We start from the raw sequence: 23271 nt of genomic DNA on the forward strand, positions 1-23271 counted from the left end.
TGAGAGAAAATATTCCAACAAAGTACTTTCTCCCAGAATTTATTTAAAAAGTCATCCCCCCCAAAAAAAGGTAAAAAACCCAATAAGAAGACAGATCAGCCATTTAAAATGTGTAGAGAAAACTCAAACAGATAGTTCCTAAAATAAGATATACAAATGGGCAAAAAGCACATGAAAAGATATTCAACATCCTTAGTCATCAGGGAAATGCAGTTTAAAACCATTTCTGTCACTGCAGATTCTTGAACATAATATGTCATGGTAGAAATCAGATCGCTGGGTTCCAGGACAGTATAGAGAGAGTGATTGCACAAAGGAACTTTCTAGGGAGATAGGAATGTTCTTTATCTTGATTGGGATAGAGATTATACAAGTTTATTTATCATGTCACATTCACTAGAATAGCTAATTTTTTTCAAAACAACTTTTTATTGAAATAAGGTGATTTGCAGTGTTGTAGAATAGCTAATATTAAAAAAAACTTTCAGCAGCAGAAGTTGACAGTGAAATGGAGCAACTGGAGCTCTCATACATTGCTAGTAGCAGTGTAAAAATGTTATAACCAGGTTGGAAACAGTATGATGGTTTCTCATAAATTAATAATTTATTGGAGTTCCTGCTGTTGTGCAGCGGGTTAAGGTGCCAACGTTGTCTCTGCTGCAGCTTGGTAACTGCAGAGGCGCAAGTTCAATCCCCAACCTGGCTGCCGTGGGTTAAGGATCTGGTGTTGCTGCATGTGTGGCTTACATTCGATCTCCTGCTTGGGAACTTCCATATGCTGCGAGTGCGGCAAAAATAAAATAAACTGCTTTAACTCAGCAGCTCTAAAGAACTGAAAGCATAAAGGAACTTTGTATAAAAATGTTCATAGCAGCCTTATTTTTAATAGCCCAAACTGGAAACAACGCAAATGACATCACTAGGAGAATGGATTGTGTATTTTTCATAAATGGAATATTATCCAGCAGTTAAGACAAAGGAACTAGTGATACACAGCAGCAAAATGAAAAAAGCCTTACAGACATTAAGCTGAGTAAAAGAAGCTGGACACAAGCTTTCATCTATTTGATTCCATTTATATGAAATCCTACAACAGATCTGTAGTGACAGAAATCAGATCACTGGTTGCCTGTGGCAGGTATGATAGAGTAACGGCAGAGAAACAAAAGTGAACTGTGTGGGGAGATAGAAATGTTATATCTTGACTGGGATGGATGCTACACAGGTTTATAAATTTATCAAAAGTTGTTAACCTCTGTACTTTAAATTGGATTTTATTGTATGTAATTCATACCTCAATAAATTTGATTAAAAATAGCCTATTTTGATATTTTAAAATTATTTTAAAATAATGTTTTACATAACATCCATTTTAGGTGTTAGGTATTATTGTTATTAATGTATCTTTACATATTTTTGAGATGATTGTGATGGTGTATGATGGTGTGAATGACACTGTACTCATCTCTCATTTGTGTCCACTTTGGGTGAGCATGGCCTCAGGACTTCAGAAAATCTGTTTGTTCAAAGCCCAGACTGGCAATTGAGGTCCTTTCAGAATTCAACTTAGTTTATACAGGCTTTAGTTGAAACAGCATAGAGAATTATTTTGGAACTCTTAAAGCTTTTCTTTTCTTTTTTTCTTTTTTTTTTTTTTTTGTCTTTTTAGGGCCGTATTCACGGCATATGGAGGTTCCCAGGCTAGGGGTTGAATCTGAGCTACAGCTGCTGGCCCACGCCACAGCCAAAGCAACGCCAGATCCTCCAGATCTGAGCTGAGTCTGCGACATACACCACAGCTCATGGCAATGCTGGATCCCTAACCCACTGAGAGAGGCCAGAGATCGAACCTGCTTCCTCATGGATGTCAGAATCGTTTCCCCTGAGCCACGAGAGGAATTCCTTAAAGCTTTTCTTTTTGTTGTTTAGTCTGTAATTTTAGTTTATTGAAAATATTGAGGACACTTGAATTTAAATTTAATAAACATTCTCCCTTTTCTCTCTAGCCCATTTTTCAGTGAAGAATTTTACTTTGAGATTCCAAGAACTTTCCAGTATTTGTCTTTCTATGTTTATGATAAGAATGTTTTACAAAGGGACCTTCGTATAGGTATGTACTATTCATAATTTTTTTTAATCACAACATTGGTGTTTGTATTCATTTGTTCTCTAAGTATAAAGTGTTGAACACAACAGAATAGTATATACTCAACATTTTTAATCCATTTCTTTAGACTTCATGTTCACTTCTGGATCTGATTTTAATTTGTATGTTCAGCTTAGGTGATATTCCTTAGGGAAGTGACATGACTGAGGCCCCCTAGTCATGGTGCTATGTGTTTCCATTATACCATAATACTAAATCTATAGTATTCATTATATTTGTTCATAGGTTTGTTGTTTAATGTCTGGATGTTCTAGTTGAACAGATGTTGATGAAGGCAGAGACTGTCATTCACAGAGTGCTATCATTTAGTAAATGCTTGGTAGGTGTTTGTTGAATGGTTCAAAAAATGTTTTTAGGAGTTCCCGTCTATGCAAACGAAATGAATCCAATTAGGAATCATGAGGTCGAGGGTTCGATACTTGGCCTTGCTCAGTGGGTTAAGGATCTGGTGTTGCTGTGAGCTGTGGTGTAGGTCGAAGATGCAGCTCAGATCTGGCATTGATGTGGCTCTGGCCTAGGCCAGCAGCTATATCTCTGATTATACCCCTAGCCTGGGAACCTCTGTATGTCGTGGGTGCAGCCCTCAAAAGACGAAAGACAAAAAAAAAAAAAAAGTTTTTATACGAAGAACACAGTATTTGAAGTTTTTCTAATGGAAGTAATCAATCACTTTAATGTAGTCATAAGTTTTCTTTTTTTAAAGTTTTATTGAATTATAGTTGATTTACAAGGTTGTGATTATTTCTCCTTTACAACAAAGTGATTCAGTTATGCATGTACATACATCCTTTTTCTTTCAGATTCTTTTTCCATATAGATTGTCACAGAATATTGTGTAGAAATCTCTGTGCAGGTCCCCTTTGGCCAATCATTCCATATACCTCAGTGTACATGTGCCAGTCCCAAATCCCCAGTCCATCCCTGCCCCCACCACCTGTCTCCTTTGATAACCATAGCTTTTTCAAAGTGTGTGAGTCTTTTTCTGTTCTGCAAATAAGGTCATTTGTATCCTTTTTTAGGTTCCATATATAAATGTTATCATATGATGTTTCTCCTCACTGTCTGATTAACTTCACTTAGTACGATAATTTCTAGGTCTATCCATGTTCCTGCAAATGCCATTAGTCCATTCTTTTTTATGGCTGAGTAATATTCCATTGTATATGTATACCACATCTTCTTTATCTGTTCCTCTGTCGATGGACATTTGGGTTGCTTCCTTGTCTTAGCTTCTGTATATAGTGCTGCAGTGAACATTGGGGTACATATATCTTTTTGAGCCATGGTTTTCTTTGGATAGATGCCCAAGAGTGGGATTGCTGGATCATACGGTGGTTCTGTTTTTAGTGTTCTGAGGAACCTCCATAATGTTTATGTTCCCACCAACAGCATAAGAAGGCTCCTTTTTCTCTGCACCCTTTCCAGTATTTATTGTTTGTAGCCTTTTTGATGATGGCCATTCTGGCTGGTGTAAGGTGGTACCTCATAGTAGCTTTGATTTACATTTCTCTAATAATTAGTGATGTTGAGCATCTTTTCATGTTTTTTGGCCATCTCTATGTTTTGGAGAAATGTCTGTTTAGATCTGCCCATTTTTTGATGGGTTTATTTGTTTTTTGATATTGAGCTACAGGAGGTGTTTGTATTATTTTTGAGGTTGATCCCTTGTTAGTCATTTCATTTGCAAATATTTTCTCCCATTTCTGTGGCTTGTCTTTTTGTATTATTTATGTTTTCCTTTGCTGTGCAAAAAACCTTTAAGTTTAATTAGGTCCCATTTGTTTATTTTTGTTTTTATTTTCATTACTCTAGGAGGTGGATCTGAGAAGATATTGCTGCAGTTTATGTCGCAGAGTGTTTGGCCTATTATTTTCCTCTAATAAGAGTTTTTTATAGTATCTGGTCTTACGTTTAGGTCTTTAATCCATTTTGAATATTTTTGCGTGTGGTGTTAGGGAGTGTTGTAATTTTATTCTTTTACATGTAGCTGTCCAGTTTTGCCAGCACCACTTATTAAAGAGACTGTCTTTTCTTCTTTGTATATATTTTTGCCGCCTTTGTAATGTAGTCATATGTTTTCTCTCTGGCTATCTTGGCGACCAGTAACACTGTTTCTTAAATAATTGTCTGAGGTGTGATCTGTGGGCATGGAGTAGGACAAAACTACACATGTGTCACATTCATGGTCTTTGCACTACTGTCTTTGAATTTTAATAATAGGTAGAGGTCTGTAATTTACATGTATATTCTCCCTTTTTTGTGTCCTAAATTTCATCATCTCTGTCTCTCTTTTCTGATTTGGAAAATGCTTGTTTCCCATGGTCTAAATGATTAAGCTTTATTTGACTTTGACCTCCTAACTACCATCTAACTTGTTTCTGCTTTCGTTATTGAATGCCTTAACAAATGGTCTGTATTTTTCTGCTTACTGGTCATTTCTTTTTAAATCTCGAATCTGGCTTCTTCATTTTTCTGACAAACTTTTTTTGACGTTTGCCAAAATCATTTTAGAACAGAAAAAGTAGCACTGGGAACTATATCTAGTCACTTATGATGGAGCATGATAATATAAGAAAAAGAATGTAAATATGTATGTGTGACTGGGTCACCTTGCTCTACAGTAGAAAATTGACAGAACAGTGTAAACCAGCTATGATGAAAAAAATAAAAATCATTTTAAAAAAAGAACAGAAAAAGTAACCTTTTGAAAACAATAATTTTTTTCCTTAATTACAAAATTACTGTGTTCTTGGGGACTGGTAGTGACCCTGCATAAGAATAGCTGCAGTTAATAATGTGTATGTTTCTTCCTTGTCTTTATTTAATGCATTTTATTCAATTTTTTGACTTTTTCACCTAATATCACTTAATGATACTTTTCCCATGACATTACATACATTTTTTAAAAGTTGCATTTTTTTTTAAATAACCCATCCCTATAGGAATGTATTATTTTAACCACTCTTTTCTTGTTGGACATTTATGGTTCCTGATTTTTGTTACTCTAAATAGTGTTGCTGTGAACATCCTTCTGCATAAATTTTTGTGTGTCTTTTTTTCTAGTATAAATACTTAGAAGTGAAAATACTGAGCCAAAGGGTCTGCATTTTTTTTTTTTTTTTTTTTTTTTTTTTTGGCTGCCCCATGGCATATGGAGCTTCAGGGTTGGGAATCAGATCCGAGCCATAGCCATGAACTAAACTGCAGCTGTGGCAATATGGATCCTTATTAACCCACTGTGCTGGGGCTGGGATCAGACCTGCATACCAGCTCTCCCAAGACACTGCTGATCCTGTTGTGCCACAGTGGGAGCTTTGGGTCTACATATTTTTAAGTTTTTTTTCTCTCTACTTATGTTTTCTTATATCAGCTCCCAAAGACATTGTACTAATTTACAGTCCCCCAAATATGGCATGGGCATAATCATTTCACCATACACTGGTCATTCTTGGATATTATCATTGAAAAATTTTTTTCAATTCGATAGGTAAAAGTAGCATTTTGTCAATTTGTATTTTCTGATTATTAGTGAATTTGGAGAACTTTTCATATATTTATTGGTCTTTTACATTTTTTTCTATGAATTGTTAATTCTTTTGCCTATTTTTCTTTTAGATGGACTTTTTAAAATTTATTCTATGCATCCGTGTTTGATAAATATATTAACTTTTGTCAGTTAAATGCATAACAAATACTTTTTCTCTGTTACAAAAGGCATTGTCATAGTTTTCCACCTCATCTACTTCTATGTCACATTACACTCTTTGGATTGCCATTTCAGCTTGTTGAAAGTCAAGAAAAGGCAGTTTAATGACATTGTATTTTCCTAGTTGTCTTCTGACTTCCTCTTTTAGTCTTTTCTCTTTCTAGCAAACCCTTAATCAGGGAGTACCCCAGAGGCTCCATCCTCAATTTGGTTAAGCAAACACTTCTGTGTGGCATACAAAAGATGGGAATAATAAGATGAATGAGATTCAGGTTGCTCCCAGGTCATTAGGCCGATGTGTGCTCTAATACATATTAAAAGGGTCTGTGCTGGAGGTAGGGACAAAGTACTTGGGAGCACAGAGGAAAGAAGAATAAATTTTGTTTGGTGGAGGATTAACAGAGGTAGGAAAAGGAAGAAGTTTCAAGATAATAGAGATTAGCAGAAGCAGAGAAGAAAAAGTGAGTCATGTTTGTGGTATATCTGCTGGAATATATAAATTAGTTAGGAAGAGGGTGGTAGAAGGTGAATCCGGGAATATAAATTGGGCCAAATTGTGGTGGGCCCTAAAAGCTGTGCTGAGGAATTTGGACTTTATCCTATAGACAGTAGTTTTGAGCCTTTTAGGAATGAGCAACCTTTTAAAAATTATATATAACTATATATACAAAATACTTTGGTAGTTTAATAACTTCTTGTGGTCTAAACAGTAACTTTCAAACTACAAATTCAGTGTCTATAGATTACATATTTAAAGTATATATATATATACACACACACACACTATATAGTGTATGCAAATATAGCACATAACTATATAGTATATACTATAGATATTATATAACATATAACTATATAGTTTATATAGTGTATAGAATATATATACACATACTCTATTATACTAGTATAATAGTACTGTAGTATACAATAGTACACATGTACTATGTAACTATATACACACACATTTATTTTTGAAGTATATACACATATATAGATACACACTTATATATACACACACACACATATATATATATATATAGTCGTTTTAGGGCCACACCTGTGGCATATGGTGGTTCCCAGGCTAGGGGTCAAATCAGAGCTGTAGCTCCTGGCCCAGGCCACAGCCACAGCTACAGCAACGCTAGATCTGAGCCATTTCTGCAACCTACATCACAGCTCACTGCAACCCCGGGTCCTTAACCCACTGAGTGAGGTCAGGGATCAAACCTGCATCTTCATGGATACTAGTCAGATTCGTTTGCTCTAAGCCATGACGGGAACTCCGTATATACATATATTTTAAATGTGCCATCTACAGTTAATGGTTTAGAATCGAGAGAGATTAGAAGCAAGGAGACAATTATCAAATGAAATGAATAGGGCAATGGCAGTAGAAATGCAAATGAGGGAATGTACTACAGAGGAGTAGCTTCTGATAGGATTTAGGGACTAAGGAATAAAGGGGATGTAAGAAAGGAATGAGTTGAAAATGGTATTGTTTCTATGGCTGTCACTGAGATAAGGAGCATTCAGTTTTGAGTGGAGGATGGACAGGGAGAGGGTGACTGATTTCAGACAGGTTAAACTTGTATTACCTAGATGTCCGGTTAGCTCAGTTGGTTAGAGTGTGTTGCTAATAAACTTGTATTACCTGGGGAGTATCTTGGTAGACCTGTTGGTTCACTATTGGAAATACAGAACTGAAGCTCAGAGAAAAGATCTGCATTTGATGTGGAAATGTAGATTTGAGAGTTGTTAGTATTAAGTGATACATGAAGCCTTTGATGGGGTGAATGAAATTATCTCGGGAACAGTTACGAGAGGGTTGCAGGGAACATGAGGCTTCCAGAACGATTGATGAAGTTTGTCAGGAAGGTTGAAAGAGAGGTAGGAGAGATTAATATCTCAGAAGGCAAAGAATTTTTTTTTTTTTTTTTTTTTTTGCTTCTCCTGCAGCATACAAAAATTCCCTGGGCCAGGGATTGGACCCTTGCCACAGCAGTAACAATGCTGGATCCTTAAACTGCTGAGATACCAGGGAACTCCAAGGAGCTCTTTTAATGGCAAAACTAGAGCGAGGCAGAGTAGGGTAAAGATTAGATAGAGGCTCTTGGTGAGTATTAGTGATACTAATACCCTTGAAATACCCTTGAGAGTATGTATCTTTGATTGACTATCATGACTTTTTAAGAAAATGTTTTGTAATTTTCATTGTATATTTACCCATAGTCATCATATAGTATTCCCTTTTTTTTTCCTTTTAATGGCTGCATCTGCAGCATATGGGAGTTCCTGGGCTAGAGGTTTAATTGGAGCTACAGACGAGGCCTACGCCATAGCCATGGCAACACCAGATCTGAGCCACATCTGTGATCTATACCACAACTCTTGGCAGTGCTGGATCCTTAACCCTCTGAGTGAGGCCTAGAATCAAACCCACATCCTCACAGAGGCAACGTTGGGTCTTTAACCCACTGAGCCACAACTGGAACTTCTTCATATATAGTTTTTCTTGAAAAGGCCTTTAGTTGAGGTTGTAACTATGATTTCCAAAAGTTTTGTTTTTTAAAGTAAAAATTAATTTAAGTAAAAATCAATCCTTTGTGGAGTGGTATTAGACGGCAGTAACTTGGCATGGGAACTTAAAAAAAAGTTTATTCTTATTAAGAAATAAAATTTCTACATTTAGTAGAAATTGTTTTTCCTTTTTACAGAGAGGAGTTATTATTAAACACAATATGTATGTAGTCTTTAAAGTTGGAAAAAAGTCTTGGTATTTTCATTTATAAATTTTTACACTTTGTAGATTATCATATTTTCATTAACTCATAAAGTTAGGTTTTTAAAAAAATTTTTGAGTTATAGAAATTGAGTTCCCTCAACTATTTTATCACTCTGACTTGGCCAGTTATAGGTTAAACAGTGCCATAGGATTTTCGGGGAATGAAATTTCAGTTGAGAGAGCCATTGTTGAAACTTAAGAAGATCTAAGAACATGTACTGGTTGAATAGCTTTTAAGAGCTTCTTTGGTTTTTATTTTTATTTTTAAAATGTTTTTAAACTAAAAAATTTTTTTTAAATTTTTGTATTTTTAGGACTGTGCCCGTACCATATGGAAATTCCCAGGCTAGGGGTCCAGTTGGAGCTACAGCTTCCAGCCTACGCCACAGCCACAGTAACATAGGATCTGAGCTACATCTGTGACCTACACTGCAGCTCATAGCAACGCTGGATCACCAACCCACTAAGTGAGGCTGGGGATTGAACCTGCATCCTCATGGATACTAGGCTAATACATTTCCGCTGAGCCACAGTGGGAACTCCGGTTTTTATTTTTAATTGTATAAGTAATATATGGATATTTTTCATTTTGTTAAAAATTTTAAAGTTATGGTATTACCGATAAGTAATCTTGGTCACTGACTCCCTCCCAGTCCCCTTCCTGGAAGTATTAATATGTTATTAATATGGCGCATAATTTTTCATATTAGACATCTTTATATGCTAGAAACAGTTAGTATGAAGTTTAATTGTGGATTAATTAAAAACTTGAGACATAGGAACCATGCTATAAAAAGATAGGAAACTGTAAAATTAAGTCTCTAAAAGTCTCAAAGTCTTTTACTGTTTAATATATTGTCCTAAGGTATAATGACTTTTAAAATGAAGACAAAGAAAAAAAATGAGAGAAAATGAGAAATTTTAAGTGAGAAAAACTTGATGTAAGAATAAAATTCCAGGAGTTCCTGTCGTGGCGCAGTGGTTAACGAATCTGACTAGGAACCATGAGGTTGCGGGTTCGGTCCCTGCCCTTGCTCGGTGGGTTAAGGATCCGGCGTTGCCGTGGGCTCGGATCCCGCGTTGCTGTGGCTGTGGTGTAGGCTGGTGGCTACAGTTCCCATTCAACCCCTAGCCTGGGAACTTCCATATGCAGCGGGTGGGGCCCTAAAGAGACAAAAACAAAAAAAAATAAAGAATAAAATTCCATTTCCAGTGAGGATTCTAATAATATTAAAATTAAGACATAATATATATTTAATCTCCTAAAGTGTATTTTCTAGTTATTTTAATTTTCAGAGGAATCTAGGCTCAAACAATTAAACTATGTAGAATGGTTAACTTGTTTTTCTTCCTTCTTACTTGTGATGAGATAAGAGAATTTCACTAGGATATCAGAGACCTGAATTCCATTCATGGCTCTATCACTAACTGGCTTTGTGACCTTAAACAAGTCACTCTACCTTCTTAGGCCTTGTTCACCTATAAAATAAGTTTGGGTTTAATGTAGCTAAGATGTTTTTCAACCCTTTGAATTGTAATTTCTCCTGGCATTTACCTCTAAAGTAAAACCTATTGTTTAAAAATTGCCTAAGACTACACTTTGGCGTCTGTTTGCACAGGGACTGTATCGGTTATCTATTGCTACCTAACAAACCATCCCCATATTGAGTGGCTTAATTCATCAGTCATATATTTGCGCATGATCCTGCGGGTTGTCATTTTACCAAGCTCAACAAACTGATTCTTCTGCTAGTTTCACCAGGGGTCACTAATGTTCAGTTACCTGGGAGATTGAGCTGAACGGTCTGACCCATGTGTCTGACAGCTGGTGCTATTATCTGGGCCTTCCTTTCCACATGGTGTTGAGCTTCTAAGAGGTTAAGCCCTACTTGCACACGTGCTTATTAAGACCACTTGCATTACATTTGCTGATGTCTAATTGGCAGAGGAAATGGCATGGCTAAAGCCAGAGTCAGTGCTGGAGGGGACCACACAATGGCATAGACCAAGGAAGTATGATTTATTGGAAGCCATTAATATACCAATCTACCACAAAGACCAGAACCTTCTACATTAAAGTATCTAAGTGTATTCATTGACTGAACTGCTGTTGTTGATATCTGCCAGGATTTGTTCAGTCCCTGTCTCTATTTCATGTTGTATAGGCAGTCACACTTACTACTACCTTTATCTACCCTTTGAGCTGTTTCTACCAGTGGCCAAGTAGGAACAGGGCCATCAAGAGTTTGCTAGGTGATGATCTGTATCAGCGTGGAATTTCTAAGATTATGTTGTGTCTAAAAATGGGGCCCTAATATAATGTGTTATTTACAGATGGTAAGAAAATGCTGCTTAGGAGTGGTACTGGAAAGCTAAGAATAGTTTTTTTTTTAACTTAGAGACCAACAGAGATGTTTTCTTGGTCCACAGTTCCTTCATTTCCTTTTGTATTCCTCTCTTTGTCTCATTTTAAGGAACTAATATAGTATTTGGTGTGTTTATGTATATATATGTGGTCTAAGCTTTTTCTCTCTCTGAGTTTGTCAGGACAGTGGGGAAATGAAATAGAAACTTTAAATAATGGGTGTATCTTTCTGGGTTGGCTGGTTGATTGTGTATTTATTTGTTTGTTTATTTTTGATGTTGGTAATCTCATAGCTAATAAAACAATGAGTTAAATGTGTTTAAAATAGTGAACATTAAACTAAAACAATTTTAGAGACGATTAGAGGCAAGAATAGGTTTTCCTTAGGGCTGAGAGTTGTTTTAAATACAGAGGAAGTAAATGACATGTAGAGTTTAAATAAATCTCCCAAGATCACACAGCTAATAAGTAGTAGAATTGACACTAGGCTGTGGAATTAGTCTGTGTTGGAAGAAACACAAACAGATGTAACTTGGTTTTGAAATCTGGCTTTGGCACTTGTTGGTGGGTGAGTTTTTATATATTATTAAGCTTTTTTCATCTGTAATATACTCTCTATCCCCAAGATTGTTGTGAAGATTAAACAAAATGTATAAGAATGTGTACTACTTGGTAAATGTTCAGTAAATGCTGGATTTTCAGTTCAGTTCTCTTCGCACCGTATCAGGCTGCCTACCTTTTATATTTGATAGCTGCCATCTAACCTGTTTAACTAAGGATAGTTCACAATGAATAAAACTGATGAACAATATTTTTGGTCTTATTTGTATTCCAGAAACTTGTTCCTTCCTTCCCTGTTCCTCTCTTCCTCCTCTGAGTTCCCTTCCCCTTTACCCTCCCACCTTTCTCATTCATTCATTATTAATTTTCCCTTCCTCCTTCCCCCTTTCTAGGGCTGATTGCCTAGAGCAGGTGACATATATTGCTTTTTCATATATTGTATTGCTGAATGAAGTACTGAACATGTTGCAGGTATCCTAATACCTAATGACTTCAAACATTTTTCGTTTTTCTCTGTCGTTCTTTGTCAGTTTCTCTGACTTCTTGAGATCCTTTGCTTGTCCCTGCTTCTGCAGCCTGATTAGTCTCATGCAGCTAAATCTTTACATTTTCGAAACTGGCATTGTAAAAGAACTTGATAAGAAATAAATAAAATAAGAAATAAAGTTGCAGGTTTTTCTCATTACAAATGGCTTATTTATGCAGCTAGTCAGAAAAGGGTTTCCCTCTCAGAGAATAAAAACCATTCAAATTCTTTGTGACAGTGAGTACAATGGATATATAAAACATGAAATAGGAGGAAGAGGGTCCTTGCTTTTGGGATTTTTTTTTTTTTTAATCTTTTCTAGGGCCACACCCATGGCATATGGAGGTTCCCAGGCTAGGAGTCTAATCGGAGCTGTAGCCACCGGCCTACGCCAGAGCCATAGCAACGTGGGATCTGAGCCGTGTCTGCAACCTACACCACAGCTCATGACAGCGCTGGATCCTTAACCCATTGAGCGAGGCCAGGGATCAAACCCACAATCTCGTGGTTCCTAGTTGGATTTGTTAACCACTGAGCCAAGAAGGGAACTCCCTGGATTTTTTTTTTTTTTTAACCCGTGAACTAAGAGGATTCTCGTTTGAGAAGGCACTTGTGACAAAGATGTATTTCCAGTGATCCGAGTTGAGTCATAAAGTAGAACAGGTGGATGCCTACTTTAGTTTTTAGAAGCGTTATGGTTACATAGACTTTGGTTAAGAAAGCCTGGAAATTAATTCACTATTTAAAATACAATACCACTGTGATTATTTGTTGAATGAGTAAATAAATCAAACCAGTAAGCTTCCAAATAAACTTTATTTATTTATTTATTACTATTTTTTTTTCTCTTTTTGTCTTTTTAGGGCCACACCTGTGGCACATGGAGGTCCCCAGGCTGGGGGTCTAATTGGAGCTGTAGCCGCCAGCCTACGCCGAAGCCACAGCAATGTGGGATCCCAGCCGAGTCTGCGACCTACACCACAGCTCATGGCAATGCTGGATCCTTAACCCACTGAGCAAGGCCAGGGATGGAACCCGCAACCTCATGATTCCTAGTCAGATTCAGTAACCACTGAGCCACGACGGGAACTCCCAAATAAACTTTTTTTAAAAAAACTTTTTTTTTGGTCTTTTTAGGGCTGCACCTGCAGCATATGGAAGTTCCCAGGCTAGTGGTCCAATCAAAACTGTCACTGCCAGCCTACACCATAGCCACAGCAGTGCAGGATCCGAGCTGTATCTGTGACCTACACCACAACTCTTGGCAATGCCAGATCCTTATCTGAGCAATGCCAGGGATTGAGCCTCCATCCTCATAGGTACCAGCTGGGTTTGTTACTGCTGAGCCACAATGGGAACTCCTAAAAAACCCTTTCTTAAGTTGGGGCTTGCTTTAGTGATTGGTGTGTACTGTACATTATGTATATGTCTTATACACACATATTTGTTAATTATGTATAAAACTAAAACCCCTAGAAATATTAGAATAAGGGTCTTATGATTAAATTTTTAAATAACAGCTTTATTGCTATGTGATTCACATGTTGCAAATCTCTCTTAAAGTGGACCATGCAGGGGCGTTTAGTATATTCACAGAGTTATACTGCCATTACCACTATCTTAATTCCAGAGTAAAATTTTATTTTATTTTATTTTATTTTTTGTCTTTTCGCCATTTCTTGGGCCGCTCCCGTGGCATACGGAGGTTCCCAGGCTAGGGGTCGAATCGGAGCTGTAGCCACAGGCTTACGCCAGAACCACAGCAACTCAGGATCCGAGTCACATCTGCAACCTACACCATAGCTCACGGCAACGCCGGATTGTTAACCCACTGAGCAAGGGCAGGGATCGAACCTGCAACCTCATGGTTCCTAGTCAGATTCGTTAACCATTGCGCCACGATGGGAACTCCCCCAGAGTAAAATTTTAAAGACGATATTTCTGTTTGTTTTCCTGTTATGCCTTTTTTTTTTTTTACCTGAAACACAAAAATTGATGTATCTTAACCAATTTTTTTTAAAAACTGTTTTCTGAAAGTTTTCAAGTGTTGAACTAAATGACCAAAGTGAGCCATAAATGAGAGGGTACAAAGTTTAATTAGGACACTTAAAATGAAAGTTCTTATTTGATAAAATAGCAAACTATTTTTTACTTTATCCTTTGTCGAAGCTTTTATGTTGAATCTTGGAGTAAATTGTTGGTCATATGCAAAACTATGTCTACTTCTTAAAACTTGAATTGAGGAAGGAAATGCTTTGTACCAACATGGCAAATACTTCATTATAATAAGAACATTTCTGTTTCTTCCTCTCATACTACTTTGTTCATTGTACTGTATCTTTCTCTGAGAGGTGGAAACTCTTTAGGGAACTGCTTTGTGGTTTTTCTTTTTGGTATGCATTAAAGCAGCGTAAGCAGTGTTTACAATGTTTTGTTTAAAGCAGATTTTTTAATAAACTTATTTTAATCTTGTAATTTCAAGTCAGTTTTCAATATTACTAGTGATATATTGTTTTTATTTTCTGTTAATTGGAGCTTATAAAATTCTGATTAAATGCAGATATGTCTGCTCACATGGAACATATGGTTTATTCATGGAGCATTAAAGAATTGGGAGGACTAGTTTATACTATCATTGTACATTGCTTTTCATACTGAATGTACTCTGGGTGAAAACATGAACCTGAGTAAGTACTAAAAACACAGTTGCATGTAAATACAACTGAGTTTTGGTCTAATGTCCTGATTCACAATGGCCCAGAGAAGGGTCTGCCAAGGGGTGTAGGGAAATGAAGCACTTTTTCATTCTTTGAGATATGGAAAAATGCTTTATAAAAACTGATTTTTTAATATTCACAGATACAAATAATCTTATTAAAATGTTTTCTAGAAAGTATTATATGTAACAGTGCTAATGATTATGCAGAGTATGTTTCCTCATATTATTTTACTTATTTCTTATAGGAAAAGTAGCCATCAAAAAAGAAGACCTGTGTAACCACAGTGGTAAAGAAACTTGGTTTTCACTACAGCCTGTTGATTCCAATTCAGAAGTTCAGGTAAATATTAAGGCCTAAGTGGTGGAAGAGATTATCACACACAGAAAATGAGTGAAAAATGAATTGATTATACAAGTTACTATAGGGAGAGCTTATCATAGCTTATTTTAAATTCTGACACCGAGTATTATAGACCTCTAGATGATATATTTATAGATGTAGATATAGATCTGGCTATATCTATACAGATATAGATATAGACATATATGTATGTCTGGAAGGAAATGCCTTACCACGTGAAATCAAGAATAATGCATGTGTGGAGTTCCCTGGTGACTCAGTGGGTAAAGAATCTGGTGTTTTCACTGCTGTGGTGTGGGTTTCATCCCTGGCCTGGGAACTTTTGCATGCCACGGGCATGGCCAAAAATAACATAACATAAATATAAAGACTCCATGGAGTTCCCACTGTGGTGCAGTGGGTTAAGAATCTGACTGCAATAGCTCAGGTCACTGTGGAGGTGTAGATTCAGTCCCTGGCCTGGGAACTTCCATATGCTGCAGGTGCAGCCATAAAAATAAAATAAAATAAAGACTCTGTGATCAAGAGTTAAAAAAAAAAAAAAAAAGAAGAATGCACGTGTATGTGCACCTGTGTGTATTTGAAAGACATTTTTTTTCCCCTGCCTTAGTTCTTTTGTTTGAGTCGCAGTAGTAAATTACTCATTTTTTTAAGATGGGGAAAAATTTTAAGGGAAAAAATATGCTTTTTAACTCTGACTTTAAGGAGGAGCCTTAGAAGTCTATGATTTCGTCTGCTCTGACAAGGATGCTCTCTTTACCCTCTAATAAACTAAACTTGGGAAGATGTTATTTGTTCCAGCCATGCTTGAGCCCACCATGCAGAGCCTTCATTCCTATACCCACCCACCCTTCCTGTTGTTCACCTTTGTTTTTATTTGAAAGGGTATCATTACTCTTGCTTAAAGCTCTTCTTTCCATTTGCCAGAATAAGAAGTCTTAACGAATCTGTGTGCGAGTAGCTAACTTGATTCTGAAAAGTCTGAGTTGCTCTTAGAAATTGTTATTTCTATCTAAAAGGAATCCTTTTTTTGTAACTCTATTTATTTATATAATATGGTAAGGATTGTGAAACCATTTCCCGAGGGCATAACTGCAAGCAGAATTCTTCTTCTCTAAAAGAAGTTATAATTTGCCACTGTTACTCAAACAGACGTTTAAGACAAGAAAAAAGCACTGCACACCCACCCACAGATATTTGCAAATAAAGTGCCTGTGTTTCTATTTCCTCATAATCTCTCAAGCATTCTGTTTGATTAAATTCTCAAAAAATTATTTGTTTGCAAAAACCCCTTCTTTTAAGTACAAAATATAATTGAAACATCCTTTTTTTTCACTCTACCCCATTTTAATGTTCTTTTCTTTCCTTTTGATGATAACTCTTATTCCTATCTCAGTTATACTGTATGGTGAATGATCGAGGTGAGAGATAATGTGATGAAGTGGAAAAGATTTTAAACTAGAAATCTAAAAATTTAGGTCCTAATTTTCATATGTAGTTATTTTTCTAACCTTAAATTTTATTTCTATAAAATGGGAATGAAAGTTGCGATGTTGACTCAGACGATTGTGTAAATAAAGAGAAATACCTTCAAGAGTATTTTTAAAGCTTTTAATAGCTGTACTGTTTACCACCAGGCACTCAGGTTTGTATTTCCCTAATATGCTTTTGCCAAAATGTAGACAAAGTTTGAAGTGCTAGTTTTTCTTTTTAATAGTTGTAATAAAAAAGGAAGATAAGAAAAGGCTTTGAGAATTTTGTCTAAAGTGAAATTTGAGGATTCGAAGATGTAGTTTATTAAAGTCCATTCTTTTTCTTATGGCCAGTGTAATTTGCTAAAGGATTTAAGGGACTTGGTTTCCAAAGGTAGAAATTGCCATACTCTTTTTTTTTTTTTTTTTGCCATGTCCATGACATGTGGAAGTTCCCAGTCTGGGAATCAAACCCAGACCACAACAGTGACAACATCAGGTCCTTAACCCATGAGGCTACCAGGGAACTCCTAGAATACTCTTTATGTAATTATTGGAGATCAGTACTGGGTAACAGGTTTTTTATTTGATGGTATTTGTGAAACTTATGTCTGAAACATGAAAATCCATAAACAGCATTTAACTGTTAGTTATGATAATAGTTTTTATTTGCTGCAAGTTATTTTCATGACCATGAATTACTAACCTTTACAGTTACTTTTGTCTTAAATTATACTTGACTTTTGGGAATTCCTCTTGTGATGCAACAGAAATGAATCTGACTAGTATTCATGAGGATGTCGGTTCGATCCCTGACCTCGCTCAGTGGGTTAAGGATCCATCATTGCCATGAGCTGTGGTGTAGGTCACAGATGCAGCTCCATTCCGCGTTGCTGTAGCTGTAGCTGTGGCCGGCAGTTGTAGCTCTGATTCGACCCCTAGCCTGGGAACCTCCATATGCCACAAGTGCAGCCCTAAAAAGCAAAAAAAAAAAAAAAAGAAAATTATACTTAACTTGTAAAATCCATTACTATTTTAAAATAAATTTTAGAAGGAAGAGTACTTTAGAGGGTGGGTGGGGTGCATACTTTTCACATTAATATGGTACCATTGGGAATATTGTTGTTTGGCCACAAAACTGATCTTGAAATATTATATTAACCTTATGAGTTTAAAAAAAGATAGAAAAGCAGTCTGATTCATACAAATCCTGCTTTGTTAATAAATTAGTTGCATAAGTTTTATAAAACTTTACAAAATATCATGGAAATAAGAGCAATTGATGGAGCAATAGGAGAAAGCTCTGAGATTGAGTTCAGCAGGAATTTAATCTAGTAATTACTTTGAGTAATTATAACAGTATATACCAAGCACAGTACTAAGTACTTAATATACATTATCTCACTTAATGTTCAGATTAGCGTTATGAGATGTAGGTACAAATGTAGAAAATGGGTTTCTGCATTTGTTGGTTAAATGACATAGGCAAAGTCACAAGACTGTTAAATGATAAACTCTTAAATGTTGAGAGCTTGTCTGATTCTACAACTCCTAACCACCATACTATACTGCCTTTCACTATTCTGCACTGTTGGTCATAAAAAGGCTTCAACATCAATTATTAGGAGAATCACTTAGGAAACATCTTGAGTATAAGACACAGAAACATACCCAGATTAACTCGAAGAAAAAGAGAGGAACATTAGAAAGTTCCCAGGTAGTTTGTTGGAGTATAATTACAGGAGCTTCATTCTGGGCAGTGAGAGTGAGAAAGTTGTCAGGCATTTATGGCAAAGCTGCATCTTAAGTGGAGGTCAGGTTCTTACTATAATAGACTAGATAATAGTTCACATAGTCAAAATAATTTTTTAAAAGTACACTAAAATATTAGGTGGTTTGTTTGGTTTTGCTTGACCACTACATAAAATAGCTGGCTTGCATTTGGTGCCATGGTGAATGAAAAACACATACACTGTGTCTTTAGACTTTCAGGAGTTCTTGCCATGGCTCAGTGGAAATGAATCTGACTACCATCCATGAGGATGCAGGTTCAGTCCCTGGCCTTGCATCAGTGGATTAAGGATCTGGTGTTGCCGTGAGCTGTGGTGTAGGTTGCAGACATGGCTCAGATCTGGTGTTGCCTGGGAATGTCCATATGCCTCAAGTGCGGCTCTAAAAAGACCAAAAAAATATATGTGTGTGTGTATGTATACATACTTCTATTCAGTAGGGCAGTAGATACTGCAGGAGTGCAGGAGGCACATAGAAACTGAGACCCATTCATTCATTTCTGCCTACTTACGTGCTCATTGAGTATAAATGCTCACTGTTTAAATAATTTTTTTATTTCCCTTTTATTCTGTAAAATGAATAGTTAATATTTTCTCTTTCCCTCTAATTTTAATAATTTCACTTTGCAGAAAGAAAGGAAAAGAAAAAGACATTGTTTAATGATGAGATGCCATTGTATTCTTTTCGTGTGTCTGATGAGACTACATGTCTCCCTCTGCTTCTCTCTATAAATCTACTCTCTTGTTGACAGCCAAAAAAAAAATGCCACATGAGTCTTTGAGCCTACTGGACCATAAGACCCCCTCAGCCTCTAAGGTCTACTCACTTCTTTGCCACATTTTAGAGAGAAAATTTGGCCAAACTTGGGTCACATGCCCACTTAAGTCTACTTTGATATGATTGAGTAGTAAAGTTCTGGGGCTTTGTGTAGGCATTCCCCCTAAGAAAGGGGTTTGGGTAGAGGAAACGATTGGTATCCCTACTTCAGAGGGTAAGATGTTTGATTTCCCAGCTCTAATTGGCATTTGGACCCAAAAGTGTTGCTAGCCTGTTATTGTCTGAAGATTTTCAACTGTGACACAAGAATTTTAGCATGTAGGATTCCCTTCAGTTCTGAAGTTCTAGGCAAGTAACGTGCAGAAACATAATTTAGCCCTCAAATGAAAAGATTCCGTAGTAGTAGTAAGATGGGGTTTATACCAAAATAGTTCAAAAATTGTTACAGAGAGTAACTTCTTACCTTGAATTGTTTCCCAGATGCTTTTTTGTTGCTGTTACTGTTAATTATTTTTAGTTTTCTTTTTAAACATTCAAGACGATAGTATTTCATGAGTGCATTTTTCTACACTTTTGTTTTTCTTCTTTTTTTTCTTTGTTTTGCAGTGTGGTTTGAACTATTCTCTTCTCAACCCACTCTAATCCGCCTTCAAATCCCACAGTGGGTTGGAGGGGGAGCACAGACAGCTCTCGCTAATGTACTGCAATACCATGTTCCTAAATCTAGTGGACATTTTTTAGTCCTCCTTGCATGATCTCTCAGCGGCTTTGATATTAGTGACCACTCCCTCTTTTTTGAAGCATTCTCTTCTTTAGTTTCTGCTCCTGGTTATCATCCTACTTCACTTGGTATTTTTTCTCCATTTTATTTGCTATGTAAGTGAAGTTAATATGGGTTGTGTTGGTGCCCCTTCCTATAAATTTTTTGGCTTAGGTGATCTGCAGCCATGCTTTTAGCTATTTGGTCCTGGAACTCATAGCAGACTTTATTTTTTAGGTGCAACAATAAAAAGCATGCCTTTACAAAAGAGTGATTAAACCAAATCTCTCGTATGGAGAAGTTGGTGCTCTAATTAATTAAGGGTGTTTGTCTCACACAACTTGTACAAGTAGTAAATCCAGATGCACCATCAATCACATTCTTTTGATGTAATTACTTAGTTAATAGCTCTTTACCAACAAGAGTATCTTAAATTTCTGGATCATGCCATAAGTTATCAATTGTTTTATAATTTTTTTTTTTTAAATGCCTGCACCTGTGGCATATGGAAGTTCTCAGGCCAGGGACTGACTCTGAGCTGCAGCAGCTACCTACACAGCAGCTGTGGCAACATCAGATCCTTTTACCCTCTGTGCTGGACTGGGGATCATACCTCTGCCTCAGCAGCAACCTGAGTCTATGCAGTCGAATTCTTAACCCATTGTGCCACTGCAGGAACTCCTATAAGTATTTTTTATTGGGGGGGGTAATATGGCCTCTGCCCTACCTATTTAAAACAACCATTAAAAAATGCAGTGATTATAGCTAATAATACATAAGTAAGGGTGTTTTTTTACATGCCCAGTGAAGACATAATGAGTGTGAAGGTTACAGTTTGATTTTAAAAACGTCATTTGTAAATTTGTAAATATGAAATAATAAAGGGAAGTTTCTGTTGTGGCTTAGTGGTTAACGAATCCTACTAGTAACCATGAGGTTGCAGGTTCAATCCCTGGCCTCGCTCAGTGGATTAAGGATCTGGCGTTGCTGTGAGCTGTGGTGTAGGTCACAGACACAGCTTGGATCCCGCGTTGCTCTGGCTCTGGCAGAGGCCAGCAGCTGTAGCTCTGTTTAGACCCCTAGCTTGGGAATCTCTAAATGCCACGGGTGTAGCCCTAAAAAGACGAAAAGACACACACACACACACACACACACAGGAAATAATAAAGGAATGAGCCATTCTAGATCACAATAAATACTTCTTGAAAGAACAAATCCATCCATAAATAGGAGATATTAAGTAAAACCTTTATTTTTTCATCTGATAGGCAGTTGTGTCCAAAGTAATTTAGAGTTAATTATTGTATTTAAAAAATCTGTCAGAAATCTAGAAATTTCCTACATATGAGGACAAATTTTCAACATTTGAAATATACTGAGTTCTTCTATGTGGAATGGTTGTTAAAATTTAATGTTCTGTGATAAAAACTAAAAAAAAAAATAGACTCATGAAGTTTTTAAGTACATGCATTATGTTTTGCCCAAATACCTATATTCACTTGAATTTCCCAAACTGTATGCAGAAATTGATGTGTTAGTCTTCTATGTGGTACCAAGAATATACATACTAGAAAATTAATCACATATTTTTCTATGTGAATTTTTATAAAAGTTAACTGAAATAAAGTTAGCATATAAACCTTCAGACAGTACCAGAGTAATATAAGTTTCTAAATATCCTGCCAGTATAAATTAATGTGATATAATTGTGTATATCAACCTAATTAATGCTATGAAATATATATAGAATAATGTCCTCCAAGAATTTGGTTTATTTTCAAATAAAGTATAGAATATTAGTTTCAGATCTTCCATTATTTCTTTATGTTTATAAATGGTACACTATTTTGTTACTGAACCTTCCTTAGGAGGTTGGGTAATAAAAAAGCTGTTGTAGACCAACATGATTACCTTGCTGTTTTATCATAAATTATAATGCCTTATCAGCATCTTACAGTTACTTCTTTGTAAGTAATGTCTGTTTTTTTTTTGTTTGTTTGTTTTGTTTTTCCTAGTTGCCTTTAGGATTTTCTCTTTATTTTCTGTTTTCAGCAGTTTTGCTGTGTGGTTTTCTTTATATTCATCCTACGTGGGTGTCCCTAAGGGCGATTCATTAAGGTGCATTGATGTCTTTCTTCAGTTGAAGAAAATTCCAGACAGTTATCTCTTCATCTTTTCCCTCACCTTGTTCTTTCTTTTCTCCTCTTTTCTGGGACTTCACTTACATAAATAATAGAACCTTTTACCATGTCTCATATGTCTTTTATACTCGCTCCTTCTCTGACTCATGTATCTCCATTTTCACCAATCCTTTTTCAGCTGTGGCAGATCTGCTGTTAAATACATGTTCGTTTTGGTTATTTTATTGCTTGATTCTAATTTTTACATTTGGCATATTTTATAGTTTCGAGGTATAAGTTTCTCATTTTGTTTTCTGTCCCCCCTCCCCCCCCCAAAAAAAATCTCTTGTCAGTTAACTCCAACATGTGCATCTCCTATGAATCTGCTGCTCTTTGTCAGTTTTTGTTTTGGGGGAGGTTTTTTGTTTCTTGTTTCGTTTTGTTTTGTTTTTTGGTCTTATGACATACTTTGTAAGTTTTGATGGTGTGTTGGACATTGAAATATATTTTATGGATAATTTAAAGTTCTGGAATGTACTTTTTTTCTTCCTCCAGAAAAGATTTATTTTGTGGTTAGGTTAAAGGCAGATCACTTTAATCCAATTAGGAATTTGGCTGATTCCAGACTAGATTTCAGTGTTTGTAAAGGCTGGTCTATCTGTTAACCCTTACTACCCAGGCATAGGCCTTTAAAGTTTCCAGCAGAAAGCCTGGGTGTTACTAGGGCCACTCTATCTTGGTGGCCTGGATTTCCATTTTTATCATGCCCTGCACAAGACTCTAGAAGGTTTTGAGGAAGCTTCTTAGCCTCTCAGGCCACTGCTGAATTTAGGGAATTCCTTTCAACAAGCTTCTTTGGATGCCCTACCATCAATTTCTGTTTGCATCTCATTGGCCAGAACTGTATCTATGGCTATCCTTAGCCACTTTCCCTGGGTTCAGGGGAAACTAGGAAATGTTTTGCTGAACTCATAAATATTCTTCTCTCCCCTCTCCCAATAAACAAGTTTTGCTACAGTCTAAATTTATAAAATGCGACAGATGTAAGTAAAACTAAACTTTTACTTACATAAATAAGTAAGTGTGACTATAGTAAGGAATACTACATAATTTTTCTAAAATGTTTACAAATTGGCATTTCTAAAATTAAAAAGTAGCTTTAAG

The 23271-nt window shown here is 36.3% G+C and overlaps 1 protein-coding gene across 4 annotated transcripts in view; it reads left to right on the plus strand.

The window, feature by feature from the left end:
- The window catches only part of RASA2 (RAS p21 protein activator 2), a 122281-nt gene that overhangs the window by 29214 nt on the left and 69796 nt on the right, over nucleotides 1-23271 (plus strand). For all 4 annotated transcript variants that reach the window (XM_021069544.2, XM_021069545.2, XM_084989877.1 and 1 more), the window contains exons 3-4: nucleotides 2007-2110; nucleotides 15072-15166. In XM_021069544.2, coding sequence (XP_020925203.1) covers nucleotides 2007-2110; nucleotides 15072-15166 — 199 coding nt within the window. The remainder of the gene's footprint in view (nucleotides 1-2006; nucleotides 2111-15071; nucleotides 15167-23271) is intronic.

This window comes from Sus scrofa, chromosome 13 (assembly GCF_054392235.1).
Source record: "Sus scrofa isolate SSC_HxYL_T2T_F1_AM1 chromosome 13, Sscrofa_HxYL_maternal_Yorkshire_Landrace_v2.0, whole genome shotgun sequence".
NCBI lineage: Eukaryota > Metazoa > Chordata > Mammalia > Artiodactyla > Suidae > Sus > Sus scrofa.